The sequence below is a fragment of the Triturus cristatus genome, chromosome 2_1 (assembly GCF_964204655.1).
Source record: "Triturus cristatus chromosome 2_1, aTriCri1.1, whole genome shotgun sequence".
In the NCBI taxonomy this organism is placed as follows: Eukaryota; Metazoa; Chordata; class Amphibia; order Caudata; family Salamandridae; genus Triturus; species Triturus cristatus.
The window spans coordinates 997,106,312-997,132,745 of record NC_140581.1 but is presented as its reverse complement, the minus strand read 5'-3'; the positions used below and the strand labels follow the sequence as shown (position 1 = coordinate 997,132,745).

Here is a 26,434-nt window from a genome sequence, read left to right as displayed (position 1 = left end):
GAAAGAATGATCCCCTCTCACCACACGCCCTGGCACATTCGTCAGAGGCTCCACCCCTAATGTGTACCTGCGCCATTCTTGAACCTTATAATCTGTGGAGGATGCAGAGCTGGATCAAACGAAAGCGAGCTCTAATGGGTGTTTCTCCGTAGCATTGGAGGGCCTCTGCCCAGTCATCTTCCAGCAGTCCCACATCTGTTTCCCAGGCATCACGCAGGGGACCCAAACAATGAGGGGTGTTATTCACAAGTTTTTTTTTATACGTTAGCGACACAGCCTTCTGGATCATGGGGTCCAGAAGAAGCCTTTCTTCCAATGGAGTATATTCGGGAAGTACCGACCCGTCTTGCACATGGCAGCGTAGCGCCGAGCGCAATTGACAGTAATGAATAAATTCTCCGTCACTCATCTGGAATTCCTCGCACAAACCCTCACAAGACACCATTCGTCCGTTTTTCCAAGCGTCACCCAGCATATCAATGCCTATAAGGCTCCATTTCCTGAACCCCCCCAGTCTGCGCACTTCCTTCAGATAGTCACCTTCCGATAGCGGGGTCTGTTCAGTGAGTTTTCTTTCCCACCCGCGGATTTATCCCAGTTGATACGATATCCAGAGTATGCCCCGAAGGATCTGATAATATGAATGTCTGGAAGGTTTGGCTGGGTCGGTGCGCATAAAGAAGGATGTCATCCGCATGGAGCGAAATACGCTCCTTCCAGCCCCCCCCCCCTCCCCCCCCCCCCCCACAAATCATTCGCCACCATCACGGGTCCTGTCTAATCCATGCCGCTAGAGGCTTGAGAGCCAGTACAAAGAGCATCAGTGACAGTGGACACCCTTGACGTGTCCCTCTGAGCAATGCAAAGGCTCTGGAGATGGTCTGGTTGACTCGCAGCCTGGCCATCAGAGCAGTGTACAGCAGTCTGAGCAACTGCTGCAGTCGCGGGCCGATGCCCACCCTCTCCAGGACAGCGAAGAGATACGTTCATTCAGCACTATCGAACGCCATCTGAGCGTCGAGGGAGAGGAGGACAGCCAAGATATCGGGCTGCATTTGAGTCATGTACATGACTCCAAATAAACATAGCAGATTTAGTCTTGTGCTCCTATTAGGCATAAAGCCCGAACACCCCAGCCAAAATGATTAAATACTTTCACCACACAGACTCTGCCTGCCCCAGATGTCATTCAGTCAATGCAGACGTCCTACTCATGCTATCGCAATGCCCCAAACTCACCGGGTACTAGACTGAAATAGCCACCTCCCTAGCTCGCTGCATTGAACGCAACATTCCTTTCCAATGGGATCTCTTACAGTTGTTTTTAAGGGGTAGGAAGCAAAGGGTTACTTCTTGCTTCCTGGACCTGGGCCTAGCCACTGCTAATCGCCTAATCACAAAACGGTGGTGAACACCTGTTGCTCCGCATGCGGTGGCGTGGCGCCGCTCTTTGCTTAACTAGCCAGGGCAGAGAGTGTCGCCCTTTGCAGGGAGGACCTGCTGGGCCCCCACAAGTTCCCCCTGGCCGACAGCTGGGGGACCATTCTAGCAGTACTGCAGAAGGTAGATGCAACCCCTTTGGAACTTTCTGCAGTGGAAGAGGATCGTATTGCTGTAGCGGTATAACTGGCAAGGCCCCTCAGCCACTACGTCCTCGGAGATGTATTGAGAGTAGCTCCGCACCTGGGTCAATTACGAGCTGGATCATACTTACAAGAACCTCTCTTGCACAGATGATACATGTGTGGGCGGGTATTCAGCGGAGAGCAAGCAGCAGTGTTTCACTAACAGTTTACTTCTACTTACTTCGGCTTACTTTGTCCTGGTTTTGTTGAACCCCACTCCCACTGTTAAGATCTGGGACATACCACTCTTGGACTCAATGCATACTAATGTACTGCCCTTCGGCACCTGTGTCACAGTTGATATGGTAAATAACCCTCCAATGCATGTTCATTGATTCTTGTTTCCTAGCACACCTGATGCTTAATAGAACTTAAATTCCTTTAGGATTAGGGGTTACTACTGTGAGTATGACATGCATACTACTGTTATTTTGCCTCTGCTGTATTACTATGAAATGTCAATAAACAGATTTAACAAAAAGCACGCTGGTGGTTTATAGTTGATTGCCTGGCCTGTAACTTCCACTGTATTACTGTATTGCTGCTGTTAACCAGTCCTCTGCTGGCTCCCAGCCTTGGGTTGTCGCCAAGTGAGGTAGGTGTTTGAGATGATGGTGCCCCATCTTCCTTTTGCTGGGTAACTAGCAGCTTTGCACCGAACACCGAAAGCGTGGGAGGGAAAAAGTGAGCAGGCACAGGAAGTGCAAGGGCTTTTTTCCATGAGTATCCACAAGTATTGTAGTTAAAAAAAATTTAATAAAGTTTGATAGTGCACACTGTGTGCCCTGCTAGCAAGCTGCACCCTACCAATTTGGACGCTTCCACGAGCAGGGCTTGGGTTCCTCTGCTGCCTATGGCTTTGCCTGAAGGGCCTATGCGCCAATGAGAATGGCAGAGGGGGCGTAGCGTGGGAACAGCGAAGCTATGGGGTGCTCTCCCGCTGTATCCTAGCGGGTTGCGGCAACACAGGTCCCGAAGGCTACTCACCAGCCCAATGCCAAAGCCGACGCGGGCCACCGGAGCCCACGATGAGACTCGCACTCTTCTCACCACTGTCAGACTCTGGGCACGCCTCTGGATGCACCACCCTCTGCCTCCGCCTGCCTCTGCCTGCCACCGCCTGTTGACTGCTTACCAGAGCCACAGACTAGGGCCAGCAGGGCCAACGGTGCTGGTAGTCTCAGTAGCAGCGGCTCAACAGTCCGTAGTCCTCCGTTTCGCAGCATAGCTCCTCACATGTCTTTCAGTGAAAGCCAATAGTGCTGAGGTATAGGTTCAATGAACTGCACTATTAGTACATGTATGGGGCCACAAGCAGACAATCAAGAGCTTTTTGATTGTTGCTAGTGTCCCTTTTTACACAAAAAGAGGCAAGAGTTAATACTCTTTAACCCCTCTTCCAAACAATAAATCATTAATACACCTATAGGTTGAAGAGGTTGAACTTCGAGATGGCCCCTTCTTATGGGAATAAAAATGCCCTCACCCACTATTAGTGGCATGCTTCATCAAAGGTCTGCTCCTTCACACCCTGTGTCACCATCCGCAGGTTTGGAGTAATAAATTATTTTTCTGTTTATCACAATATTAGTTAGGGATTCAATGATTAAAGTGCAGCTAAAACTATATTATGAGTACCCTTTTAATTCTTAATTAAATTATTTTTGGTTCCTTAAATAGGAATGAAGAAACCAATATTAGAGGTGTAGGGGTATTATCACCTTGCCATTTCTCCAAATGATGTTGTCAAATTCATTTGGAGAGATGGTAGGGTGATAATACCCCAAGACCATCTAATATTGAATGACTTACTAATATTGTCATAAATAGAAAAATAATTTGAGAGGGTAGCCATTTCGAACCTATACCTCTTCATCCTCTAGGTGTGTGATTGTTGCTAGAGTCCTCCTGGTTGCATGCAACTGTATAGGGCTCATGGCACAGAAGAGTGTCTTCAACTGTAGATGCTTGTGTTGGATCCCTCCTACCACCCTGGTCCATTGGGACTTCTCTCTGATAGTCAATGGCCCACTCCCTTGCGATCATCAGTAAGTTGGAGAAGGGACATACAGCAGACTTACCTCACAGCTGTTAAGGATAGTCCTCATGGTCAGCTGTTTTTTTTAGGGTCTTCGGCTGTGAGCTGAATTGACAGGCAGGGAAAAGTCGCCTGTTGCCCCTCAGGAATTTTAGCATCGCAGCTTCTACCACTCATGCCCACTCCTCAGAAAGAGAAGCTCTAGCCATAGCAAGAGAAACCTCACAGCATCAATGCTTCTGGCCCAACTGCCCCTGCCGTCACAAAGCCCCAACGCATGCCACTGCCTTTTGCTGGTCAACTGACAGGTCAAACTCTCATTCAACTCCTGTGCAGAATGTGTCAGACCAGTCCACTGGTATTTTATGGGCTTAGCCCCACCAGGGATCATCCGTGATGCACGGAATGTGATAGTTATCAGTTCTGTTTACTTGCAGCCAGGTAGTGACACCATTTACTTTAGTTGACCACATTTGCAGTATCTCAGCTTGTGAATGGCTCACAATGCCTGCCCCTCAGGGTAACATTGCTGTCTTCATTTTGGATCAATGTTGAGAACTGGAGGTGAACCAACTCTCTTCCCTATTAGCATGAATAACGTCTGTTGGGAGTCTTCCTCTACCTTTGTGTGGGATTCCTGGGGGCAGCAAACAGTTCCTTGGGTTATGTGGTAGGACTCAGAGTACAGGATTAAGTGCATCTTAATTTGACTGGTGGTGAGTTATTGTGTACAAAGCCTCTGCTAGCATTTCCTGCTTGCATTTTCCTTAGCACCATTTGCTAATTGACAAATTGATTACCTATATATGCATCTAGCAAGTTAAATACCTGTTGTTTTCGACTAGTCACTGTCAAGTCAAACACCAAATCTTTGGCTGGATGAAGACCTAATTCACTACTGATGTTGCATACCTTAAGTCACTTTTTTTTTTTGGGCAAAAGGTTTGCAGAGTAGAACAAAGTAATCAACACTGTTTGTTAACTGATCGGCCTGTAAACCTTTGTAGTAATACATTACATGTTGGTTTATTTTGGGTAATGTATCTATTAAAAACACTCCCAACACACCATTGATGCTTATTGCCCTACGTGGTTGAAGCAATTGTTGATAGCTATAATAGTTCCTGTCTTTGGAGGTGGGTGGATTGCTTAAGACTTTGATAACGATTTCCCTGGAAGAGAATTAGGATTGCAGGTGAGTAACTTTTCCTTCTTGTTCAGTGGCTCCTCATCAACAGTCATAATCACAGAATAGAAAAGCAAACCCATCCCACAAACAGCCAGACATTAAATAAAAACAGCTGCAACAATTACCCAAAAAGGTTTCTTAAAGCACTCCACTCAAAAGTCTGAATCTAGGCAGTGGTGTCTAGTGAATGTAGGAACAGATCTCCAGGTAGATGGCTTGCATATCTCAGAAATTGGAGCATTTAGAAGAAGAGCTATGGTAGCAGTCTTTCCCCGTGTAGAATGTGCTTTAGATCTTCCATAAAGTGGTGTATCTGCCATATGGTATTAAAGAATAATTCATGATACAATCCATCGAGAAATAAATTGCTTAGAAGAAGGCAAGCCTGTACAAGTTGGACAAAAGTATGAAAAGGCGGTCTGACCATCTTACATGCTTGATTTTGTATTAAAAAAAAAGAAATCAGGACTCTTAACGAATGCACGGACTATTCTGCTGGCGTTGATGGGTTAGGGAGAAGAGCTGGTAAGGGAAACGTGGGTAAAGACATAGATTGGTTAATGTGGAAATCTGAAACCACCTTAGGGAGAAAACTGGGGTGTGTTTCTCAAAACTACTCTATTACTATATAACAGAGATTAGGTGCGGGGTGTCCCAGCGCTCCTCCCTGAGCCCCACCCTCTTCAACGTCTACATGCCCCCCCCCCCCTTCACAGCCATTTTCAGAAACCACAGACTCAACATTGTTTCCTACGCTAACGACACCCAGCTCATCCTCCCCCTCACCAATGAACCCACATCTGCCAGAATCGTTTCACAGCGGGGTGAAGACCGTTGCCACCTGGATGAAAGACCGCTACCTCAATCAGGACTCTGACAAACCCGAAGTACTCATCCTGCGAACTGTCCCCTCAGCCTGGGACGACTCTTGGTGGCCCGCCCCACTGGGAACCTCTCCTGCCCCCACGGGCCACGCACGTAACCATGGCATCATACTGGACTTCTCACTCAGAATGAACCGCCAGATCAATGCCGTTTCCTCACCCTGCTTCCACAGACTCCGCCTGCTTCAAAAGACTTTCAGGTGAATCACCACAGTATCCAGAAAGACTGTCATCCACGCACTCATCACAAGTAGACTCGACTACGGCAACGCACTCTACGCCAGCATCACCCAGAAACAGCTCAGGAAATTTAAGAACATAAAAAATGCTGAAGCCAGACTGGTCCTCATCATCCCCTGCCGCAGTCACATAACACATCCGACAACTCCACTGGCTCCCTGTCAACATGAGAATCCCCTTCAAGCTCCTCACACATGCCTACAAAGCTCTCCACGATGGAGGACCAGTATATGTGACCACTGCCTCTCATTCCAAGTACCCGCCAGACAACTTCGCTCTGCCCAGCTTGCCCTGGACACCGTCCCATGCCTTCTCCTACTTAGAACTGGAATACAATGCCCCTCCACCTCAGGCAATCCCCATCGTTGACCCAATTCAGGAAGAATCTCAAGACCTTGATCTTCGACTGAACATCCACGCCCAGACGGATCGGAGGCCCCATCCCCCTCAGCACCTTGAGATGGGTGAGCAGCCGTACTTTACAAACTCCTGATTGATTGTATTTAGAGTTGAATGGTATGTCGCACATGGGGATGTTTAGAATATTTGCGTGCATGAGACAACCTAGGCATGCTAAAAAAAAAAAAAAAAATATGAATCAGTCCCTGATTGCCCTTCTCTATTTTCAACTCTTGATGAGGCGTTAATTAGGCGGGTGCCAAGAGCTATTCTTCTTTAGAGGTATATTTAGAGTCCGCTTTACATCTGACTAGGTAACATGTTTATTTTAGTACTACGAAAATTGGCGTAAGTTACATGGTGTTGTACACTTTGTGCCCACACTTTATTGTGTTATCATGTAGCACATCTGGCCGCTTCCATTAACCATACTTACGAGACTTTAAAAAGAACATAAATGCAAATAGAGACTCCAAAACGTTTCATATAAATCTATGAGAAATAAATACAAACTTACAACTGAATTTGCCACTCAGTATATAGAAATGATGATCGCGTTTTCATAAAGCCAGAGGACCATATAGCTGTGTCTCTCAATTATTTCTAGAATGGATACTTGACTTAATCCTATTCTTCAACATCCATAATGAATTCCACGTCCTTCTCCTTCACAACCTGCTTTCCTTCAATATAAAACCTCCAGACCATAAACACATTCTTAATTTTTTACAGATGACTGGAGACTTTGAATTTGGGTCAAATAATTTCCAATCAGTAGTACATGCATATGAGAATTGCTAGTGACTTGTTACTTGTTAATATCAAAGTTTTTGGAAGTTATACGCATCATAATTGTAATTTTTTTTTATTAGAGAAGCATTGACCAAACAATTAGATCTTGCATATGCAAAGCTTATTAGCTTTGCCAATGCTGGTTTACGATTGGGAGACACCTAATTATTGAGCACTGAAGTTTCTACTTTCAGCTTGTCAGTTAATGATGCTGCATGATAAAATTGATGTTGCAGGGTCGTTTTGTAAGGAAGTCAGAGCGTGGGAATATTAAACTTTTATGACTTCAGTGAGGGTATCTATTTTGCAGACCTGGGATTACAGGTGACATTTCCTGTTTGTTTTGCTTTTGTTAAAGAAAGTCATTTTCTTAGCATAATATTGGAACATTCTGCTGTTTGTGACTAAATTCATTAGATTTGGCTGGTCAGACAGTAGCCAGCTTGCGAGCCTCGCCTGCATCTATACACGCTGGTATATTTTGTTGCTCTGCAACATTTGTGACAATTCAGGCACAACAAAATGATGCTCATCTTGCATAAAAACAGTTAATTTCTGACTTGGGCTCATTTAAACAATGTAGTTGTACTGTATGGGAAGTAAGACATTAGACGTCTTTCACCACCTCAGTAACCTGTTTGTTAGGTCTAGCCTGGGCAGCGCAAGCGCTGCTCTGTGAGGCGTACTGTATTGGATTATGGACTTGAAGCCTCACCCACTCTCTGCCCATATTTGTCATTGGCTTGTCATTCTCCTTGGTAAATGCTGACTTCTGATTCGTAAATAAGCTTGTTAGTTCTCTTTACTACTGCCCTGTCTTCATTTGTAACATCCCATGAGGACTGGCCCTTGCTTTTTGTGACTAAATTCATTCTATCAGTTTTAAAGAAATACTTATGTATGTGATAGTTATATGAGTTAAAATCATTATCTACGAGTACAGTACCCTCATTTACCTTTTTATTTATTAATCTCTTTTGTGTCTGATTTACCATTCCTTTCCACAGTGGGGTTCAAGTGTATATCTGTGTTACAAGAAGTCTGTTCCAGCTTCAAATTCAATTGCATATAAAGCGGGTAAGTACATTCATGTACGGCATGTATATCACAATATTGTCCGCAAATTGTTGATACCTCCGCATTATGGTGTAATTTGGTCTGGCATATGCTGCCATGACATCATACTTCGTAAAAATGAATTGGACCACCAGTCCTTGGCATCATGTCTTTTGTACTGTGAACTTGTCAGATGTTGCCTTTGGTTATCTAAGAAGCAAGAAATGTTCTATTTTCTTGGCCTAATTTGCATACTACTGGATCAGTGTTGTCCATCCAGTTGATTATCTTTTTGTGCTTTACAGAAACAAGTATAAGCTGTCCTGAACTTTTTTAAATAAAAGCCAAATAATAATATATAATTAAATAGTAAGTGCCAGTCTCACACGTTTTCTAAGGCAATTGCTGCCACTGCTACTCACTGGTGACACTGCCAAGTGCAGCCACTTGTCCTGCCTCTTCGTTCTGTCCTTTTTTGTGACCTAGTTCCTTTGTAATGTTTGCAATATGTCTCTACCATTATTTGGGCTGTCTAATTTATTTATTATTAAATATGGTATTGGTTTTGATCATGTTATATCTGCAGTCACATTAACCTCGGTGCTGTTACCTTCTATCGCCATCTTGCTTATGGCGTATTTCCCTACTACGTCCACCAGGGGCACCAGCCTTTACAACCGTGCTCGTACTAGCACTAGCACACTACGTGATCGGCACGCCCACTGTTTCTGCATTTAGCCGAGCAATGCCTGTCCGCAAAGGTAGACGCTTCATTCGTCCTGCCATAATTGCTTTCCCCCCACAAGCCTGAATTAATCACGGTTCCCTGTGCTCCTCGAAGACCCACCCATCCAACACCGTGGACTGGGACCCCCTGCCTCCACTGGACTCATTCTTTCCGGGCAACACTACCTTAGCGCACAGGTAAGATTTCGAAAGGCTCTTCACTTCTCGTGTTTTTGACCATCCTCTGGTTGCCTTTTAATCCTTCCCCCCTTCCCCCCCCTTCCCTTCCTTCCCTTCCTTCCCACCCCCCCCCCCCCCTTCCCCACCTTATCTTCCCCACCTTATCTTCCCCTTCTAGATACCAGTTGGCAACCTGAGCCAACATGATCCGGCCGGCAATCCAATTGCTCAGAATTGAATCATCGCCAACCAGTTACATCTTGTGCTGGCCCCTGTCTTTTTCCTTGCTCCATATCGGTCATCGCGACCCTGTGATCATGACCTTGTGTCTCCCCTTCTCCCCAGCTACCTCCAACACGTCATTTCTTCACCCCCCCTATGTTTTTGATTCACCCACCTGGCGCCATCCTTTTGCTTTAGACACTTGTATCCGGGGCCTACTCACTCTCACACTTTATTTCTCCTTCCTTACATACAGCACTATTTAAGAAATTAGTTACATTCGTCCTGATGATGACCTTAATTTGAGCAGGTTGAAACACCGTTGACACACAGTGCAATTCGCAGCTTCCACGGGGTCATTCAAACCAACCGAAATCATAATACTGCATTTGTATTAACCTAATTTGTACCATTGACCTTTGAAATATTTGCTTTTACTGTTTTCGAAGTTCGCTCTATATATCACTTATGTAACTGCACTGTTCACTTACACCAGCACGTTCAGTACACACTTGGTTGTGATGGTTACTCCAATTTAATTGTATCGTAGTGCTGCTATAGGTACCTACAAATAACAACCCTTCAAAACTATTCTTGGTCTCCCACTCCCCTTTGTTTCCCTTCCTCCAGTGATTTACACACTTATTGTAACGGTCTTTACAAATGATAACTGGTTGAGACATTGTTGTTTTTGTTATACATGTATGTGAGGGCATAGTCTGTTAGATATGTTCAGCGGGGCTGCAACCTATGTCGGGGACGGATGTGTTGCTGGTAATGTAGTCTCTATGGATGACAAGTATTCTTGCCATTGAATGGGGTTGACCCGTTCAGGCGCGTGTGATGCTTTGGACAGCTGCACACTGTGTTTTGCAACTAGTTCCCTACGAAGGTCGAGCAGCCTTTATTGTGTGTTGGGACCTAGTTGCAATTTCCAACACATTGCTATTTTACGTTTTGCGAGGCCCAGGCCAGATCCAAGAATTTGAGGCTTTTGTGAGGGGCATTTCGCTTTGTGATTCCCAACAGGAAATTAGTGGTCTGGGTTATCACCGGGGTGTTTGCCGCTTCTGTATGTGTTGCCGTAATTTTGTTCCAATAAAACTAAATGCGAGAACATGTCCGTACCATATGCGTAAAGGTTGCCTCTGTTGTTGGGCACCTGGGGCATGCGTCAATGGAGGCAGGGTACATCTGTGCTAATCTATGTGGTGTTGAATATGTGTGGTGTAAATAATTAAATTTGGGTGTACTTCAATCTGGCGTTAGTGGATATGATTTTGGGGTAGCTGATGCATTGTGTCCACTTTTTATCGGTGATGGTGGTTGCCAATCCCGTGTCCCAGTAGGCACGCAATGATGTCAAGAGGCCTGTGATCAGGTCTAAGGGAGTTATAGATTGCTGTTAATGTGTGCCTACCACGCCCATGCGTCAGTAAAGTTTGTAAGAGTTGTGATGTAGCAGGTTCAGTGCGATCGTTGTCCCATGTCTGGAGGAACTGACGTGTTGGCAATTCATGGAGTAGGAATGTCCCCCTTGGTATCTTGAAGTCCGTCACTAAGGCTTCAAAGGTTCACAATTGCGAGTTCGCATATATGTTGCCCAGGTATGTGCCACTGCTGATCTGCACATATGCCCCAGTCAAGTACACGTTGCTGCAGCTTGCAAGCCAATGGCTCCATAGCCAATGCAAATAGAATGGGCGACAGAGGACAGCCCTGCTGTATAGCAAGCTGGTAGGGAGAAGGTGAGGCCTAGCTTTACTTTAGCCTGTGGCTTCGTGTATAGTATACGTACCCACCTCAAGAAGTTAGGGCCTATGCCAAAGCCAGACAACACTGCCAGTAGATAATGCCAGCTCAATGTATCAAATGCCTTTTCAATGTCTAGAGAAGCTATCTAGGGTATTTCAGATTCTGTGCGTGTCCATTGTAATAACTTAAAAAGGCGGCAAAGATTCAACCCGGTGTTCCTCTCCGGGATGAAACCATTCTGGTCTTCATGTACCAGTATAGGTATTCCTTCGATCAATCTATTGGCTAGTAATTTACCTAGGATTTTATAGTCTACGTTCAGCATCGATAAAGGGCGGTATGATTCCATCTGGAGTGGATTCTTGCCCGGTTGGGGCAACACAACTAGCGTTGCCTCTCGCAGGGTAGGCGGGTGTTCTGTCTGGTGAGTTTCATTAATTTGCTCCTGGGAGGGTGCCAGTATTTCCCCATCACTTCGCCCTTTTCAAATGCTTCTACATACATTTTAGCTAATCGGGGAGAAGTTGTTCGGAGTAAGATGTGTAAAATTCTGGCGGCCAACCGTCTGTCCCCGAAGTTTTACCTGCTGCCATTTGCTTCATGGCTTCAGAGATCTTGTCTGCAGTGATAGGGTCTTCGAGTGAGTCAGTGTGTGACACGCAGCTGCAATGGACTGTGATCCAACATCATACACGCCAAGGATTCCGAGTGCAATACGCTATGTAAAGCATTGTCTGAGCAATATATGGTGTCTGTCCTTGGATTGCAGAGTAATGTGAGTACGTTCGCAGTGCGGGGGTCTGCTACCCCATGCATCGTATATTTGCATATTAACCGTCCAGTCCCTAATGTGTTGTGCTAGTTTAACGGATTGTGCCCTTGAGAGTGGAGGACGCAAGTGGTCCAAGGTAAGATCATGCACACAGTTATAGTCTACACCCCAGTATGTTGGTGCCGTAGGGTCTGTAAATAGAGACTGTGTGATTGACTGTAAGAATGAGCCCTGACCTGAGTTCGGGGCATAGAGGGATATCCGTGCCAGTGGAAATCAGTTTGAGACCTTCTAGGATTGTGTAGCGGCCTTGTGTGTCAACTCTAGAGTGTACTACCTTTAAAGGAATGCCTGGTGTCACCCATATAAAGGTGCCCCTGGCATGTTCTGAGTATGTGGTACCAAGGACTGTGCTCCTCCAGCGCTTATGAAGAGACACAAGAGTTTACAGTGTCAGGTGTATTTCTTTTAGCTTTGCAAACAAGATCTTGTGGCTACGTAAATACTGATATACCTTGTGGCGTTTTGCGCATCCCGCCAGGCCACGCACGTTCCAGGTCAGTTAAGTATAGTCACCATTAGCCATCTAATTGACAATAAGTAAGAAGGTAAATACAGGATTGTGGGTAAAGCATCATAGAGTTTGTGCTTTCTTAACACTTTATGTTCACATTGAGAGCCTATTACTAGTTTTCTCCTGTACCTGATTCAACAGCAAAGGTATTGATATGTGAACCATACAGACAAAATTGGCAAGACTATTGCACATGCCAAGTTACTAATGCAGTGTCTTTCATAGGTGCTTTAACAGCATCGTTTTGGTGATGAGTCAATTTTGGCATACAACGTTTTACATTGCTTTGTTTTCCTATCTGCTGTAATGTTTCCAATATTACCTGCATATATACTCTGCCTTTGGCTTCTGAATATTAGTAGAGGCCGTCTCTTCAGCCATGTAGAAATAGATGAGACTATTGTTGAGTCCGTTGTTTTCTACATACACCATCTTCCTACAATGTGAAAAGAAAGTATTTTCTTTCAAAAGCCTTAACTTAGATGTCTCCTTTATTCATAAGACATTTTCATTTATATTCCTGCCTATATAATTAAATGTTATGCATCCTTTCAAACTTGGAAACTATTTTCTGAGAGACAGTTTTTTGTATAATCATGTACGTAATACATGAAAATTATACTGGTGCATTTTCCAATAGACTTGCCATTCGTCTCCATTTTAGTCTTCTGTGGATGTTTAGATATGTGTGTATTAAGTTTGTGATTCATTGTATGTTTGAGACTGGAGACATGACCTTTGAAGTGAATTATTAATTTCTTATGAATTTCTTAGTTCCATCCTATTATCATGCTCTCTTTGTTTCCAGACAATTAAGTTCTTAGAAAGACTTGTCTGATTTGCTTCCTGTGGAAGTGTAAGCTGGAGAGGTGGGTCCTTGAAAATTAATTATATAAACATTGCCTACGGCTTGTCCAGTTTTGGTGATTCCATTGACTGATCCTAGGAATTTTAATAACAGTTTTTAAAAAAATCACTGTTATACCGTGATGTTTGATTTTATGTATGTACAATTATCTGCAACTTCTTTAAGTTTGTGCAACATTTTTCAAGAAGCTAGATGACTAAGGGGTTGACAGGTAAACAGATCATACATCGAATTTTTGTCTGCAATTTCATAGCAACAAGAACTGCTAGTGGGCCCTCTTTCTTTTACCATTCATAGACTTGAATATGCAAGTTCATAGTTTTATATATACTAAAACGCTAGTTCTGTTTTCATCTGTTGCATCTAAAGGTATTGTCATTTATGTTAGATTCTTGGAATTAGTTAAATGTGCCTGGATGATTTTGTTTCAAGAATATCTTCTCTAATGTGTGCACAACATACCATTTCTTATATATTTGGATAGTTATGCATGTATATATGGTCTTGAACTTTGATATATATCTATCACTTTACATATATTAAAAAAAAATACATAGTTGCATTGTCTCTTTGGACATGTGCTCAGGTAGATATTCATATGGGTGGATGAATATCTTTAATAATGTTAACTCTAGTAAATGTTTTTTGTGCATTCAGTGAGGACATGTGCATTGTTTCTGGTGAATGTGGGCGGTGGTGCTAGGCACTGGCTAGAGTCAGACCTGGATTATGTTACTTTTCTCTTTATCAATGTTAACTTAACAGCCCTAAGTCTTATCTAGAAGTCATGTTTCAGTTGCGGTCAAAGTTTTGTGTGAGCTTACCTATGCTTTGCTATTCATGCATCCTTCCTTAAAAATAGGTTTTTGGAAAAGAGCTCATTTAACTACTTTTTTTCTACACAAGAAATTCTGGAGGTACTACGTAATTTACAAGATTTCACTTTTAGGTCTCGCCTTGCTATCGCATAAGCGATCGCAAAGCGAGACTATTGTAAGGGGCTCCCAAAAGTGCTCCGAAAAGCGGATTTCATGGCGAGCACGCGCATCGTGCCGCCATGCAATCCGTTTGGCATTGCACTTCAAAGGGTCCGCTCCCCCGCCTGGAATGCGCTCCCCCGCCCCCGCCAAGCGCGCACGCCACGCTCCGCCGGGCTTGTCTTGTTTTTCCTTCTTTTTGTAATACTGCTTATTACAAGCCCGCTTCGCCTTCTAACTCTGCACCATAAATTGTTGTTTATGTACAAATGCTTTTCTCAACACCCTTGCTCATTGCACTCCCAACTCCCCTCTCTGCATGCCTTGTTTTTAATTTTCTTTTTGCGTGCGTGCGCACACAACTCCCAGTGGCGGCCGCACGTCTTGCTCGCGATCACTTTCGCGTGCACCATTTGCTTGTTGTGAAAGTTCCTAGATTTCTGTAACAAATGACCCTGTTTGTAATACACATATTCAGAGAGTCACATTCATTTTTAACTCGAGAGGCTCTTTGAGCAGCAAAAGTTCTATCTGTTTATGCGGCCAGCATCTGCACATTAATCTCACGAAGCATTGAACTTTATTAATGGCGCCATGATAATGCCCGCATTATAACACACACGCACAAAGCCTTCATGATCCTGTGGGAATGCACGAGCCCTCAGTAATACTTATTTCAATTTTTGTTTAGTGGCAACTCGCCCTAAATACATTGGAGCGCTTTACATGAGCACCAGTTACGTTTCACAGGGATACATTAATTTTGGGTGGGCAGGGGGAGATTAAGTGATTTGCCCAGGATCACAGGATGTTTTTTTGCCGGTTTATGACCCCAAGCTATTGGAGCTCTTTACATGAGCATCAGGTACGTTACACAAGGACAGATGTTGCGCAGGCGTTATTTCTACCCTTCCCCCAGTGCTCCCGCATTGCAATCATTGTGCTTGTGCTTATTATGTTACAAATGACCGAGGTAAGGCTGACATTCTCCTTGCATGCAAAAGATCTCGTCTGACAGCCTTTTTTTCACTAATGAAGGAGCTTTGTGAAATCTCCACTAATGAAGATCCTCCTGCACAATTAAAATCACAACCAGTAGCTGTGAAGGGAAACACAAAACAAAAGGCATTACTAAACACTTTAACGTACAAGATATATGTGCACGCAAAATATGTTTTATAATATTCGCTTGTAAGCAGAGAACAGTTCGATTTATACCATGGACACTTCTAACCCAACACCAGACACAGAATATTACCTTTTGTTACCACGGCTGCCATCTGGATGGCGAAATGTCCAGATTTCTTAAATCGAGAGAAATTCGAAGTTTATGCAGCTGATCAAAATATGGAAACAACCGTTTGTTCCATAAGAGAAAGCATTATTTCCAGTTTGGTGTTTTGGCAGTGCCCATGCTACACAGAAGGCATTCTTTGTTGTAGTTGTTCTTTAACCGCGGCTTAGCTTGAATGTTATCCAATTAAAGAAACCACATGTAGAGTTTAAAGGGCTGGGACGGGAGGTGCCTCATGTCTCCTGTTACGCTGCAAAAGAACATGAATTGGGCTGCTGCTAGCACCAGCAGCAAAGGCTAGATAGAACGTCTGTTCTGTTGCCATAATGCATACTAAGCACGGTTTAGCTTTTGTGCTTCAGATAAGCCATGCCAGGCAAGTAGAACATTATACCGGCACCAGGAAGGAGAGGAATGTTAAGTAATGGAACAATTCACACTTTGCCTGTTGAAGAACCTGTTTTTATTATTATCGCGTTTCCACTGACGTGGTTTCATTTTATCTACTTTTCACGTCCAATCTTTTCTAGACTGCTGTAGTTACTTACCAAATTTAACAAGCATTGACATAGCCAATAGGTGTCGCTTTTGGGATCTTATAAGTGTTTAACCATGCAACACTTGATGTTGTTGCACAAAGTATATTGTGCTGGATAACTAAACACTTATCAGGTCCCAAAAGCGAGACCTATTGGCTATGCCAATGCTTGTTTAATGTGAGGTAGTAATATCTGGAAATTCTAACATTTTTTTAAAAGGAGTAAGTGCATGCAATGATTTTAGGCTGCAGTCTGATATTGGCACCAACATTCTGTTTAGTGTGAGGTCTTTTTATTGGGAAGAATGTTACTTGATGAACTGATTCAAAGTCTTTGGACTTGATCTTGGCCATACACGAGTTTTACACTGCAGCATTCCAGAGGTGAGTTAAACCTGTGATATATATACTTAAGGTACTAGTGGTTGTTGAATTGACACCTTTCTAGGGTCTCTGATTAAATTATCATAATGAACTAGTGGAAGGTTGTATTATTGATTTGATAGATAGAATGGGCATATGCTTGATGATGGGCAAATAACCAATCCTTTCTCTTTGATAGGTTTAATTTTCAGATATCCAGAAGTGGATTATGAGTCCTTCCAACTCCCTGAATCGGTGCCCCTATTTTGTCTACCCATGGGAGCGACTATTGAATGTTGGGCGCCCCAAACCAGATATCCGCTTCCAATTTTTTCAACGTTTGTCCTGACTGGTTCAACGGCAGTAAAGGTATGCACAGCTTTACAGAGTTAAACTTGTACTCCTTTTGTTACCCATTTTATTCATTTCAAACTGAACAGTACAACAATGGACATAGCCTTCCTACTCTGCAATCCAGACCCAGCATAAATTTTACGGGTTGAACTTCATGCACCTGACTACGCGACCTTAGTCCCTGACACTGAGGTCTTCCGCATTGATTCACATTTGTCCTTCGATAGACAAATTTAAAAAAAGGTGTAACTCGTTTGGTTCCTACTCCACCTTCTATGACCAATTAGACCGATACAACGTCTCAAACTAAGCCTGTGTTCTGACTCTCATTGACTTCAGCAACACCTTCACAGATCTGCCACCACCGAAAGATGCGTTGTACATGGCATTGTAGGAAGCTGTAAAAGGACAATGACAATATTGTAATATCACTTTAGTGGACTCAACTTGCATCAGCTTCTTCCACTGGCCTGCATAATGTTGCAATAGGGCCTCATAATCTACCAAACCATTGTTTTTCTTCTTCTTCAAAAAGCCCAGTGAAGGTATAGAATACTCTGAGGCCGAGAACATCAGTGGTAAACCACTCTAGCTATCACAAATAGAGCCAGTAATTCTTGATTTATGTCAAGGGATCTTCATTTATATTCATAGACACCTAATTTGTTACACTCACATACATTATTCCATAATGTTTTTTAAAAAGTGAAAATAAATAAAATCCGGTATTTGTAAAGCGCAAACTACTCACCCCCTACGGGTCTCATGGCGCTGGGGGCTGTCATGGAAATTAAGTGAGCTATTGCCCAGAGTCACATGGTGCTGAGCTGAGCTGCCGCCAGAGTTGGGAATAGAACTTTGAGCCCTGTGCTCTGAAGTCAGCTGCCCTGGCTGCTGCGCCACACCTCGGGTAGGATACTGAGGTAGGTAAAGAAGTGGCTTTGAGGTGGTTAAGTTGCAAAATGTCATAGCAACTAAGCTATAGAAGAAGTGTACCTGAAGGAGGGCTGTGTAATGAATGGATGAGAGATAGGGTTGCTCCTAGATGAGGAGACGCTCAATCCTGGGTGACCTTCACGCCTGCATCTTGTCATTATCATTGGCATTATTTAGGGGTCAAAAAGAGGAGCAGCTCATAGTCCTTGCTTGCTATTTGCTATTTGATACACCAAAAGAGGTGAAGAATTATCCAACCTTTTGGCCACGAGGGACTTAATCAATGTTATGGAAAAAGTAAACACCATGGAGAAAATTCGCCCCGTGGCCACTTATATCGGACATGGGAGTGCTTCCACAATTGACTATGTATTCATGAGCCCTACGCTCGTGGACATTTTACTAGAGGCCTCAGTAGTCAGGTGTATATATAGCGACCATTACCCCATTCTATCCACTCTTAAACTTCCTCACAAAAAGCCAAAGCGGAAAGAAATAGGGGCAAAAAACCTAGTCGCGTCGACAGATAGGCTAAGGGTGGTTTGGAAGGGGATTGACAATAAGGGGGTACTAGCCCGAGTTGTAAAATCTTATCCTGGACTAGTCTTCACCTGCCTGTCATCCGACCACCCTGACTATGCGATTGTGGAAGCATTCACTGAACTGTGCAAGACTATAAAGAAGGAGATATCCAAGCCAGTCTTAATTAATACTAACATCACCCCTAGATGGTTTGACAACTCTTGCTCTAGAGCAAACCGATTTGAGAGCCGCCTTAAAGACCGACCCACCAGATCAGTCTTTGGTGAGGACCCTGAGGTCCAGCTACAAACGTGCTTTAAGAACACGATCCGATGAGCTTTTAAAAACCCATTGGGAATCACTCGTACGAACTGCAGTAACAAAGGATATTGCCGGGTTTTGGAGAGAGGTCAAGAACCTGAAATCTTTTGGCTCCAATATTACTCCCATAACCTGTAGCATACCAGGGGACGTATGGGTGAAGCATTTCACAAATATTTACATGGCATCGACGACTCCTATTGAAATTTGTCAATCATTTAAGTTTCCGTATATCTCAATAACGGAAGTAGAGGATGCAATTCTTCAAAGCGCAGGAAACAAAGCGCCAGGGCCTGATGGAGTATCTATTGGTTTAATAAAATCAGAGCCTGACCTATGGTCCCCACTTTTGTGTAATGTTTTTAACAATTTATCAAACACTTCACTGCCTGATTCTTGGTCCAATAGCACCATCGTACCAATTTTTAAAAAAGGGGACAGACTTGATCCTGGGAGTTACCGCCCGATATCATTAATTGATAATACATTGAAGATTTTGGGCAGGGTCATTTTTAATAAGATTAACATCTGGTCCGAAGAAAATAAAATTTTACACCCATGCCAGTTAGGCTTTAGAAGCAACGTAGGGACGGTTGAGCAGTGCTTGAACCTAAACTTAGTTTTAGATAAATACACTATAGCTAAAAAATCTCCACTTTACCTAGGTTTTATGGATCTAAGCTCTGCTTTTGATTTTGTCAACCGATCACGCCTATGGACAGCCTTGCTGAGATATGGTTTGGATGAATCTCTGGTCCATTTTCTGGCCCATTTACACAGTGATTTAAAAGCTTGTGTTCGTATTAATAACGATGGTGAAGTTTCGGGCGAGATTTTAATCGGCAGGGGTGTAAGACAAGGCTGTGTCTTGGCTCCCCTGCTTTTTATTTTATATATAAATGAACTAAGTACATCCTTGGATAAACTGACTACTGATGTTCCGCTCGTTAATGGCAAACCCCTCCCTGTATTGCTTTATGCCGACGATGCGGTACTTTTAGGCCGTACACCTAATGCACTTCGCACTTTAACCTCTTCAGCGCTGCGCGGATTCCCGCGCGGTGCTGAAAGTTCGGAGCGCGGGCGGGGCCATGACGGAACGGTTCCGTCATAAGCACAGCCCAACCGACGTGCATGACGGAACCGTTCCGTCATCGGCGTCGAAGAGGTTAATATCAGGATTTGTCTCCTATATGGCCGATCTTGACTTATGCACAAATTTTAAAAAATCTTATATAATGTCTTGTGGGCCAAAGAAACATAAAATCTGCCATATTACGTCAGGGAACAATGTTTTAAATAGCACCAGCACTTTCCCTTATTTAGGTCTGTTGTTTTCCGATTTCAGATCCTGGCAACCTCATGTTGCCAGAGGGAGGAACAAACTGGGTAAAGCCATCAACTCTATAATTACTTTACGCCAACCAAAGCATACTGAAGTCATTCTATCACTTTTACAAATCTATAAAACCCAGTGCGTCCCCACAGGAACTTATGGTGCCGAGGTGTGGGGATACTCGAATTGCACGAACATCCAGATAGAAGAAAATAAATTCTGTAGGAAGGTACTGGGGGGAGTTATCTCGGCACCATCATACGTGTGCCATAGAGAATTGAATCTCCCATATATAGAGGACTTTATAAAATCCAGACCTGCTCTGTTTTGGTTAAAAATTTGGCGTAATCCAGCAGCCTCACTGACCCGTGACATAATTTTAGACTGCCTAAAAAGTGAGCGGGCAAAATACATTCCCTGGCTTAACGCGGTACAGATGAGCCTTCTAAGCGTAGAAATGGGGCATCTCTTCTCAGCACCCGAAACAATTGATCCATCACATAAGACCATAGTGAAAAGGGCCTTATTTGATTTGTATCGAGTGAATAGAGAAAAAACCGAATTTACATAGCCAGTAATTATTGGGTACATACCACTACAAATATTATGTACTAAGCCATCTAATATGCCCCAAGGCTACCTATGCAAGAAATTGGGCAGATGGAATCGGAGTTTGCTGTTTAGATTTAGGGATGGGAGTGTGGTAAACTTACTCTGCTTCCCCTTAGGTTACACTCATAATTTGGGGAACTTATTCTGCCCATGTAACCAGGGTGGAAAACGAAGTTTGCTGCATTTGACATTGTTTTGTGGCTTTTATGTAAAATATACCAAACACTTTCTAATCCCTTATTTGAGAGCTAATGCCCTGACGGATTTTAATGAGGCTTTTAGAGTTTTACGGATGTTAAGTACTGACGATGTAATTTACAGAGTCAACCACTTTCTTCAAATTGCTGTCCGTTCTCGTGCCTCAATGAACACGACCTGAAGTGTGTCGATTATTCTGCCAACTTAACTTATTGTGTTTTGCTGGTCTGACAGCCTGTTCATTATTTTGTACATTGTATTCTTGTACATTGGGTGTACCATTAGATATGCTGCTTTAAGATTAGTTTTTAACAATGACTCAGGTTGTTTTATTACTTGCACACTGCATATTTGCACATTTGATGTATCTTAGACATGTTGTTTTTTAAAATATGTTTTATTATTCATTGGGATGACTTTTTATGCATTTTAATAGATGCATTTTCTAGAAATTTCTGACATGTTTGATCTAGAACTATTTTTGCGTATTGATATCTGCACTTATCTGACTGTGTCTAAGAATGCTTGGTGTATTTTGTATGTACTTTTATGGATGTTCTGTATATATCCGAATAAAGATCATTTGAATTGAATTGAATTGATACACCAAATGCTATATTTATTAACCCTGCCCTTCAAGGAAAGAGGGGTAGTGTTCTACAATCCAAATGCAAACTGAGAGCCAGTGTTATCTTATGTAGTTGCCATCCCTTGTCACTCCTCTACCTCTTCAGCAGCCTCCTATTTATTGCGTAGAAAATGAGAGGGATCCAAAATTTGGTATTCTTCCCATTGACACATCTGAGAAAAGGAGAAATGCTGCTTTGTTGCATAACCAAGGACTGTGAGCCAGTGCCAACTGCTACAGATAAAATGACCCAAATCAGCAGGATGCACGAGACTGAGGTGGATTGCTCTTCCTTTCTATGGACTACATCTGCGCCTTCAGGGTCTTGACTCCTCCTTCACTCTCGTACACTCAGCTCTCCTATGCCGTTGGTTAGGACTGCCATGGGCTTGGAGAACAGGCATTATGGACATTATGGGTATTGAGGCTGCACTGAGTGCTTTTTGAGTCTTTGCCTGCACGATAATTTGTGACCAGATTTGTGATAATACGCCTAATGGAAATATGAGACTGTATTAGAGCATTTTAAGATAGACTCACGCTGAAGCATCTGCCCTTGGTTTAGGTGACTTCATATGAGTCTGTACTTCTGCATGTTCTGGTAGTGACTGGTTTTGAGGTTGTTCTCTGGCATTTGGTGTCTATGGTTATGTCTGGACATCTGGAGTTGTATCCAAGCATCTGAGGACTGGAGCAGGGCTTGTACATCTTGTTTTTAGGAACTTGATGGCTGGTACTGGGAGTTTGGAAGCTGTGCTGGGATATACAATGGTTGTGCTTCTGCAAGTGCTATGACATGGAGAGCCCTGGTGGAGAAAGCTTCTTTATTTGTGCACAACCTTTCTAGAAGATTCTCATACCGAGTTTTCCCTTATCACTTTTATTAGAGTTTGTATCTTCAAACTTTCACCAAAAGATTAATAAATGCAAGTGCTCTGAAAGACTATATTATGAAACTATTTGGAAGGTATCCCCTCAATCAAAGCTTCTAATTAGCTTCTATAGAGGCTACCAAGTTGGATGCCATATCCAAGAATACAATTTGCAGCGTTCCCTTTTTGATCTCTAAAAAGCCTTACCATTACAAGCTACAGAGCCAGCAAAGCAGTTTTCTCTGCTAACTTGCAGGTGTCAAAGGACCATACTGAGGCCTTTGCAGATTTTCTTCTTCTCCACTTCCAAGCTTGCAGAAAATTAAGTCCACTCTTTCGGGCTCGGATAACCAGGTGAGTTAGGACCTGCTCAGCTCCAAGCATGCAACGATGAGACAAAAGTAATCTTGGAATAAGTTGCCTCTCAAAGAGAAAAAATAGGAAATATTAGCAGCAGTTTCTTTTAAGTGCATATTTTTTGAGCTGATTCATTATATAAGAAATGACATGCAACGTTCTGGCATGAGGTTCTTTCGTTCCCATTAATGTTGATGATTTCCTTGTGTATGTATGTGGTTATAGGGTGACTATTTCCAGAACCAAAAACCGGCACAACAGTAAACCTAGAAGTGAGGCCAAATGTTGACACTGATCATGGACACTAAAAGACTACAATACAGCACCCACCACTTTACCACATCCCATAAACCTAAAAAAAGCCTATGTATAAAAACAAAAACAAACAAGCGTCTTAGAGGTTGTGCAGTGTTCCGTTTTCCAAATATTTGGATAAGCCAACGATAGAACTGAGAACGCGGCTGGTTTCATCTGTTATTCAGTCTGGTTTTCTTTACATCCCGGTACACATAGTCCTTTATTTATAATGGCTGAAATATTACAAGTACTAGAAAGCAGATGAAATAAAGAGGACTGGATACATTTAAGTGTTTCTGCATATTGGTTTGAGGAGGCGGAAGGAAGTAGAGGGCTTCCTAGAGATGAGCGGTAGTATTATTTTTATTCTGCTGTGGATGTGCAAAGGAAAACATTCAGGGCCTCTTTTCTTATAAATGTAGAGTTGTCCAAACCTCTGTTAGATGAAACCCTTCATGAATAAACAGTAACAATGAACCCCCCCCCCCCCCCCCCACTCTAATGAGCATCTCTGTGGCGGAGAGAGCGTAATCCATCATGTGTGTATTTTCTCTCTTGAAGCACTTGCTGCTTCATGAGAAAAGAGTCCTCGATCTCTAAACCGCAAATTAAGTTGGGATTAAGATTGATATGCCTAGCTGTTGTACACCTGTATTCATCTGCCATTCATTCTGCAAGTACTGGGTTATACCAGCAAGAGTTATTTCATGTGCCGACCTCATGTTTGCTTTCCTGTAGGCATCTTCAAACACTATCTGGTGCCAAGATCCAACCAGAAGCAGCTTGGACGGCTCAGTGGAGAAGCAACTGCCAGTGAGCTAATGTAGGATTCTCTCAAATATCCAGAATGTTTCTTAGAATATGGAGTTTTAGAGCCCATGCCATCCAAAGAACGATAGGATCTGTCTGCTATTTCCTGCTCAACTTTGGCGCGTCAAACTAGACTCAAAAGCGGGAAGCTCCTGTGACCTACTCCTCAGAAAGCTTGTTCTGTCCTTGGAGCAGGGGTGTGCTCCAGTAAGGATGGATGGATGGATGGGTGGATGGATGTAAGGATGGTGTGTGCTGCTGGCATGTTGTCCCAAGTATCACGTTGTTTGGTTGTGATCCAGGTGACTGCAGAAAAACTCACCCAAATAATTTGAAGAGGGTGCAACACGATCGCACTTTAGATCCTAATAAATTGCTTTTATTCTGTTAGAGTTAATTATAGTAAACCAAAACAAATGCAGTGTTTGGGAAAGTAATGAGCCTAGAGCTGCTGGTATAGAGTTATCGACAAATCTTGACAATTTGTGTGCAATTCATGTATAAATGATGTTTCTCACAAATCATGATGAAGAGGAAGGTGTTGAAGCAGATGGGAATCAGTGTGATGTGATAGCAAGATTTCTCTGATATAGATCAGCCGGATAGAGAAGCCACTTTTTGAGTGGGATTATTGTGAAACTCACTATGATGGAGCTTCTTACCCTATTCCGAAGTTCTTACCCCGTACGCATAGGCATGTTGCACAGTCTAAGACCCTCCTCTTCCAATAGAAAAAATTGTGCTTCATTTTTGATTTGAGGACAAGGCTACAACATTGATCAGAGCAGTCCCCTTTTCTTGCATTTGAGATGAAGAGGTCCTTCTGATGAAGAAACCAGCCTTCAGTTCTTTTGGCTTGCCCCCATAAAATTCACAAAGCTCTCAATGGCTCACCTCTGAGCAATCTTAGCCAAATTGAGGTACGATTATAATACTGGTAGTCGCACAACATGGGTCACGCAACCTTGTGCCTCCTATAAACATGTCGTCTGATAGGGTCGGAAAAAAGCTTGATTCTTTGGTTTAGAGTAGATATATTTGCTGCAATTGCTAATACAGCTGCTATTTCGGCTCCATGACCTCATCAGCTATGGATTACATAGTCCCACTGTTGAACCATTTTCTTTTCAAGTGTAAAACCCAAGGAAAGCTGTTCCCAAAATAAGGCAAACTTGTCTCAGCAGCTGTTTTTTGGGCATTGCAGTGGATTTGCTTCATGGCTTGAAATGCTGTCCTGCGCAATTGTGACTGACTCAGAAACTCATCATTTCATCCATAGGTGCATTTAAGAGCGGTCAGTCAAAATACTTTATTTGGCTGTTTGCACATAAAAGTAACCAGACAAATACATACAGTACAATTAATACAATACACAAAAGGCAGTTAAGACTTGTGGATATGCATTTCATTTTCAAATAAATTTTCCAGGAATATGTTGAGGTGGCAGTCCAGTCCATAAAGGTGAAAACAGAGACAGCCAGGTTTTTAAGATTTTTCAAACCAGTCTTATGTGACATTTAGAAGCAGTGGTAAAGTAAGACATTTTGGCTCATGGGGAGATTTTCAGCTGTATAAAAGGTACTGAGGGTGGATCCTCCCTACATTCACAGCCACACTAGCAACAAAAAAGATCCTAAGGATGGCCACAAAGCTCAAGACACGCTCTGAGATCAAAGGAAACCTCTAATTCCAGCAAGGTGTGAATGACTCATTTAGAGTTCATATCCCTCTCAAGGCGACACAGGTGGGAGCACTTTTTGAGTATTATTTGAAATCGAGGCAGTAAATTCCACAGACAGATGAGTTTTGGATTTAACACACTATGGATGCACAGGTTGGAATTTGCCAAAACCCCTCTCAACCATCACTCAGGAATAAATAACATGACCATCTGTCTCTTCCAAGAAGTTGTCCAGAAAAGAGCACTTCAAAGACTGCCGAACGAGTAGAGGGGTAAATGTTTTCATGCATTTTTCTGTCTGGTGAGGAAACTCTGGATTTAGGAGCTCATTGGCCTAAACAAATACTTAAGAAAGCAGAGTTGTAAAATGGCCGCAATCAAAGACATACTTCGTTTTGAATGTGGGAAATGTTATGATGTCAAACTTGCACCATAAAAGTGTAGGCAGCATGTACATCTTGAGGTCTTTGAAGAGCAAAAAAAACACAGGCTTTTTATTGTCGACAACTAATGTTGCCAATTTGTGGTGCTTCGATTTTGCCTGAATTTAGCTCTAAGACTTTTCTTCAAATTCAGTGCTCCAGTAGCAGCCCACCTCTGTAGCTTTGGGTTCTTGACCACTGGCTCAACAGAGACCCTTTGTATCGTAGCCTCCTAGAAGCCACATCACTAGCTTTGCAAGCACTTCGAGGTTTAGGTTTCACTCTAAAGACAGTTGAATCGTTTTTAATTGCAAGGATGTTCATGATCATCCTAGGAACACCTACATTAAGTGAAAGGCATCAATAGATTCATCTCGTTAGCACAAGCTGTGACTCTCTGACGACCTGCACAGAAAATACAAAGTCTATTAAGGATGCATATTTTTGTGCATTCCTTTTAGTTTCGGATTGTTTTGCATGCGAGTGACCAAGCAGGAGTTGGTCACTCAGTGGGAGCTGTCGGAACGTTGCTCGAATGACAACATCTCCGTAACAGAACACACAGAGAAAGCCCTTCAAATCATACAGAATCTGTC

At 43.0% G+C, this 26,434-nt stretch overlaps 1 protein-coding gene across 2 annotated transcripts in view; it reads left to right on the top strand.

Moving 5' to 3' along the window:
- DENND4C (DENN domain containing 4C) overlaps positions 1–26,434 on the top strand; it is a 1,124,311-nt gene that overhangs the window by 174,477 nt on the left and 923,400 nt on the right. For both annotated transcript variants that reach the window (XM_085634595.1, XM_085634603.1), the window contains 2 exons: positions 8,175–8,244; positions 16,692–16,861. In XM_085634595.1, coding sequence (XP_085490721.1) covers positions 8,175–8,244; positions 16,692–16,861 — 240 coding nt within the window. The remainder of the gene's footprint in view (positions 1–8,174; positions 8,245–16,691; positions 16,862–26,434) is intronic.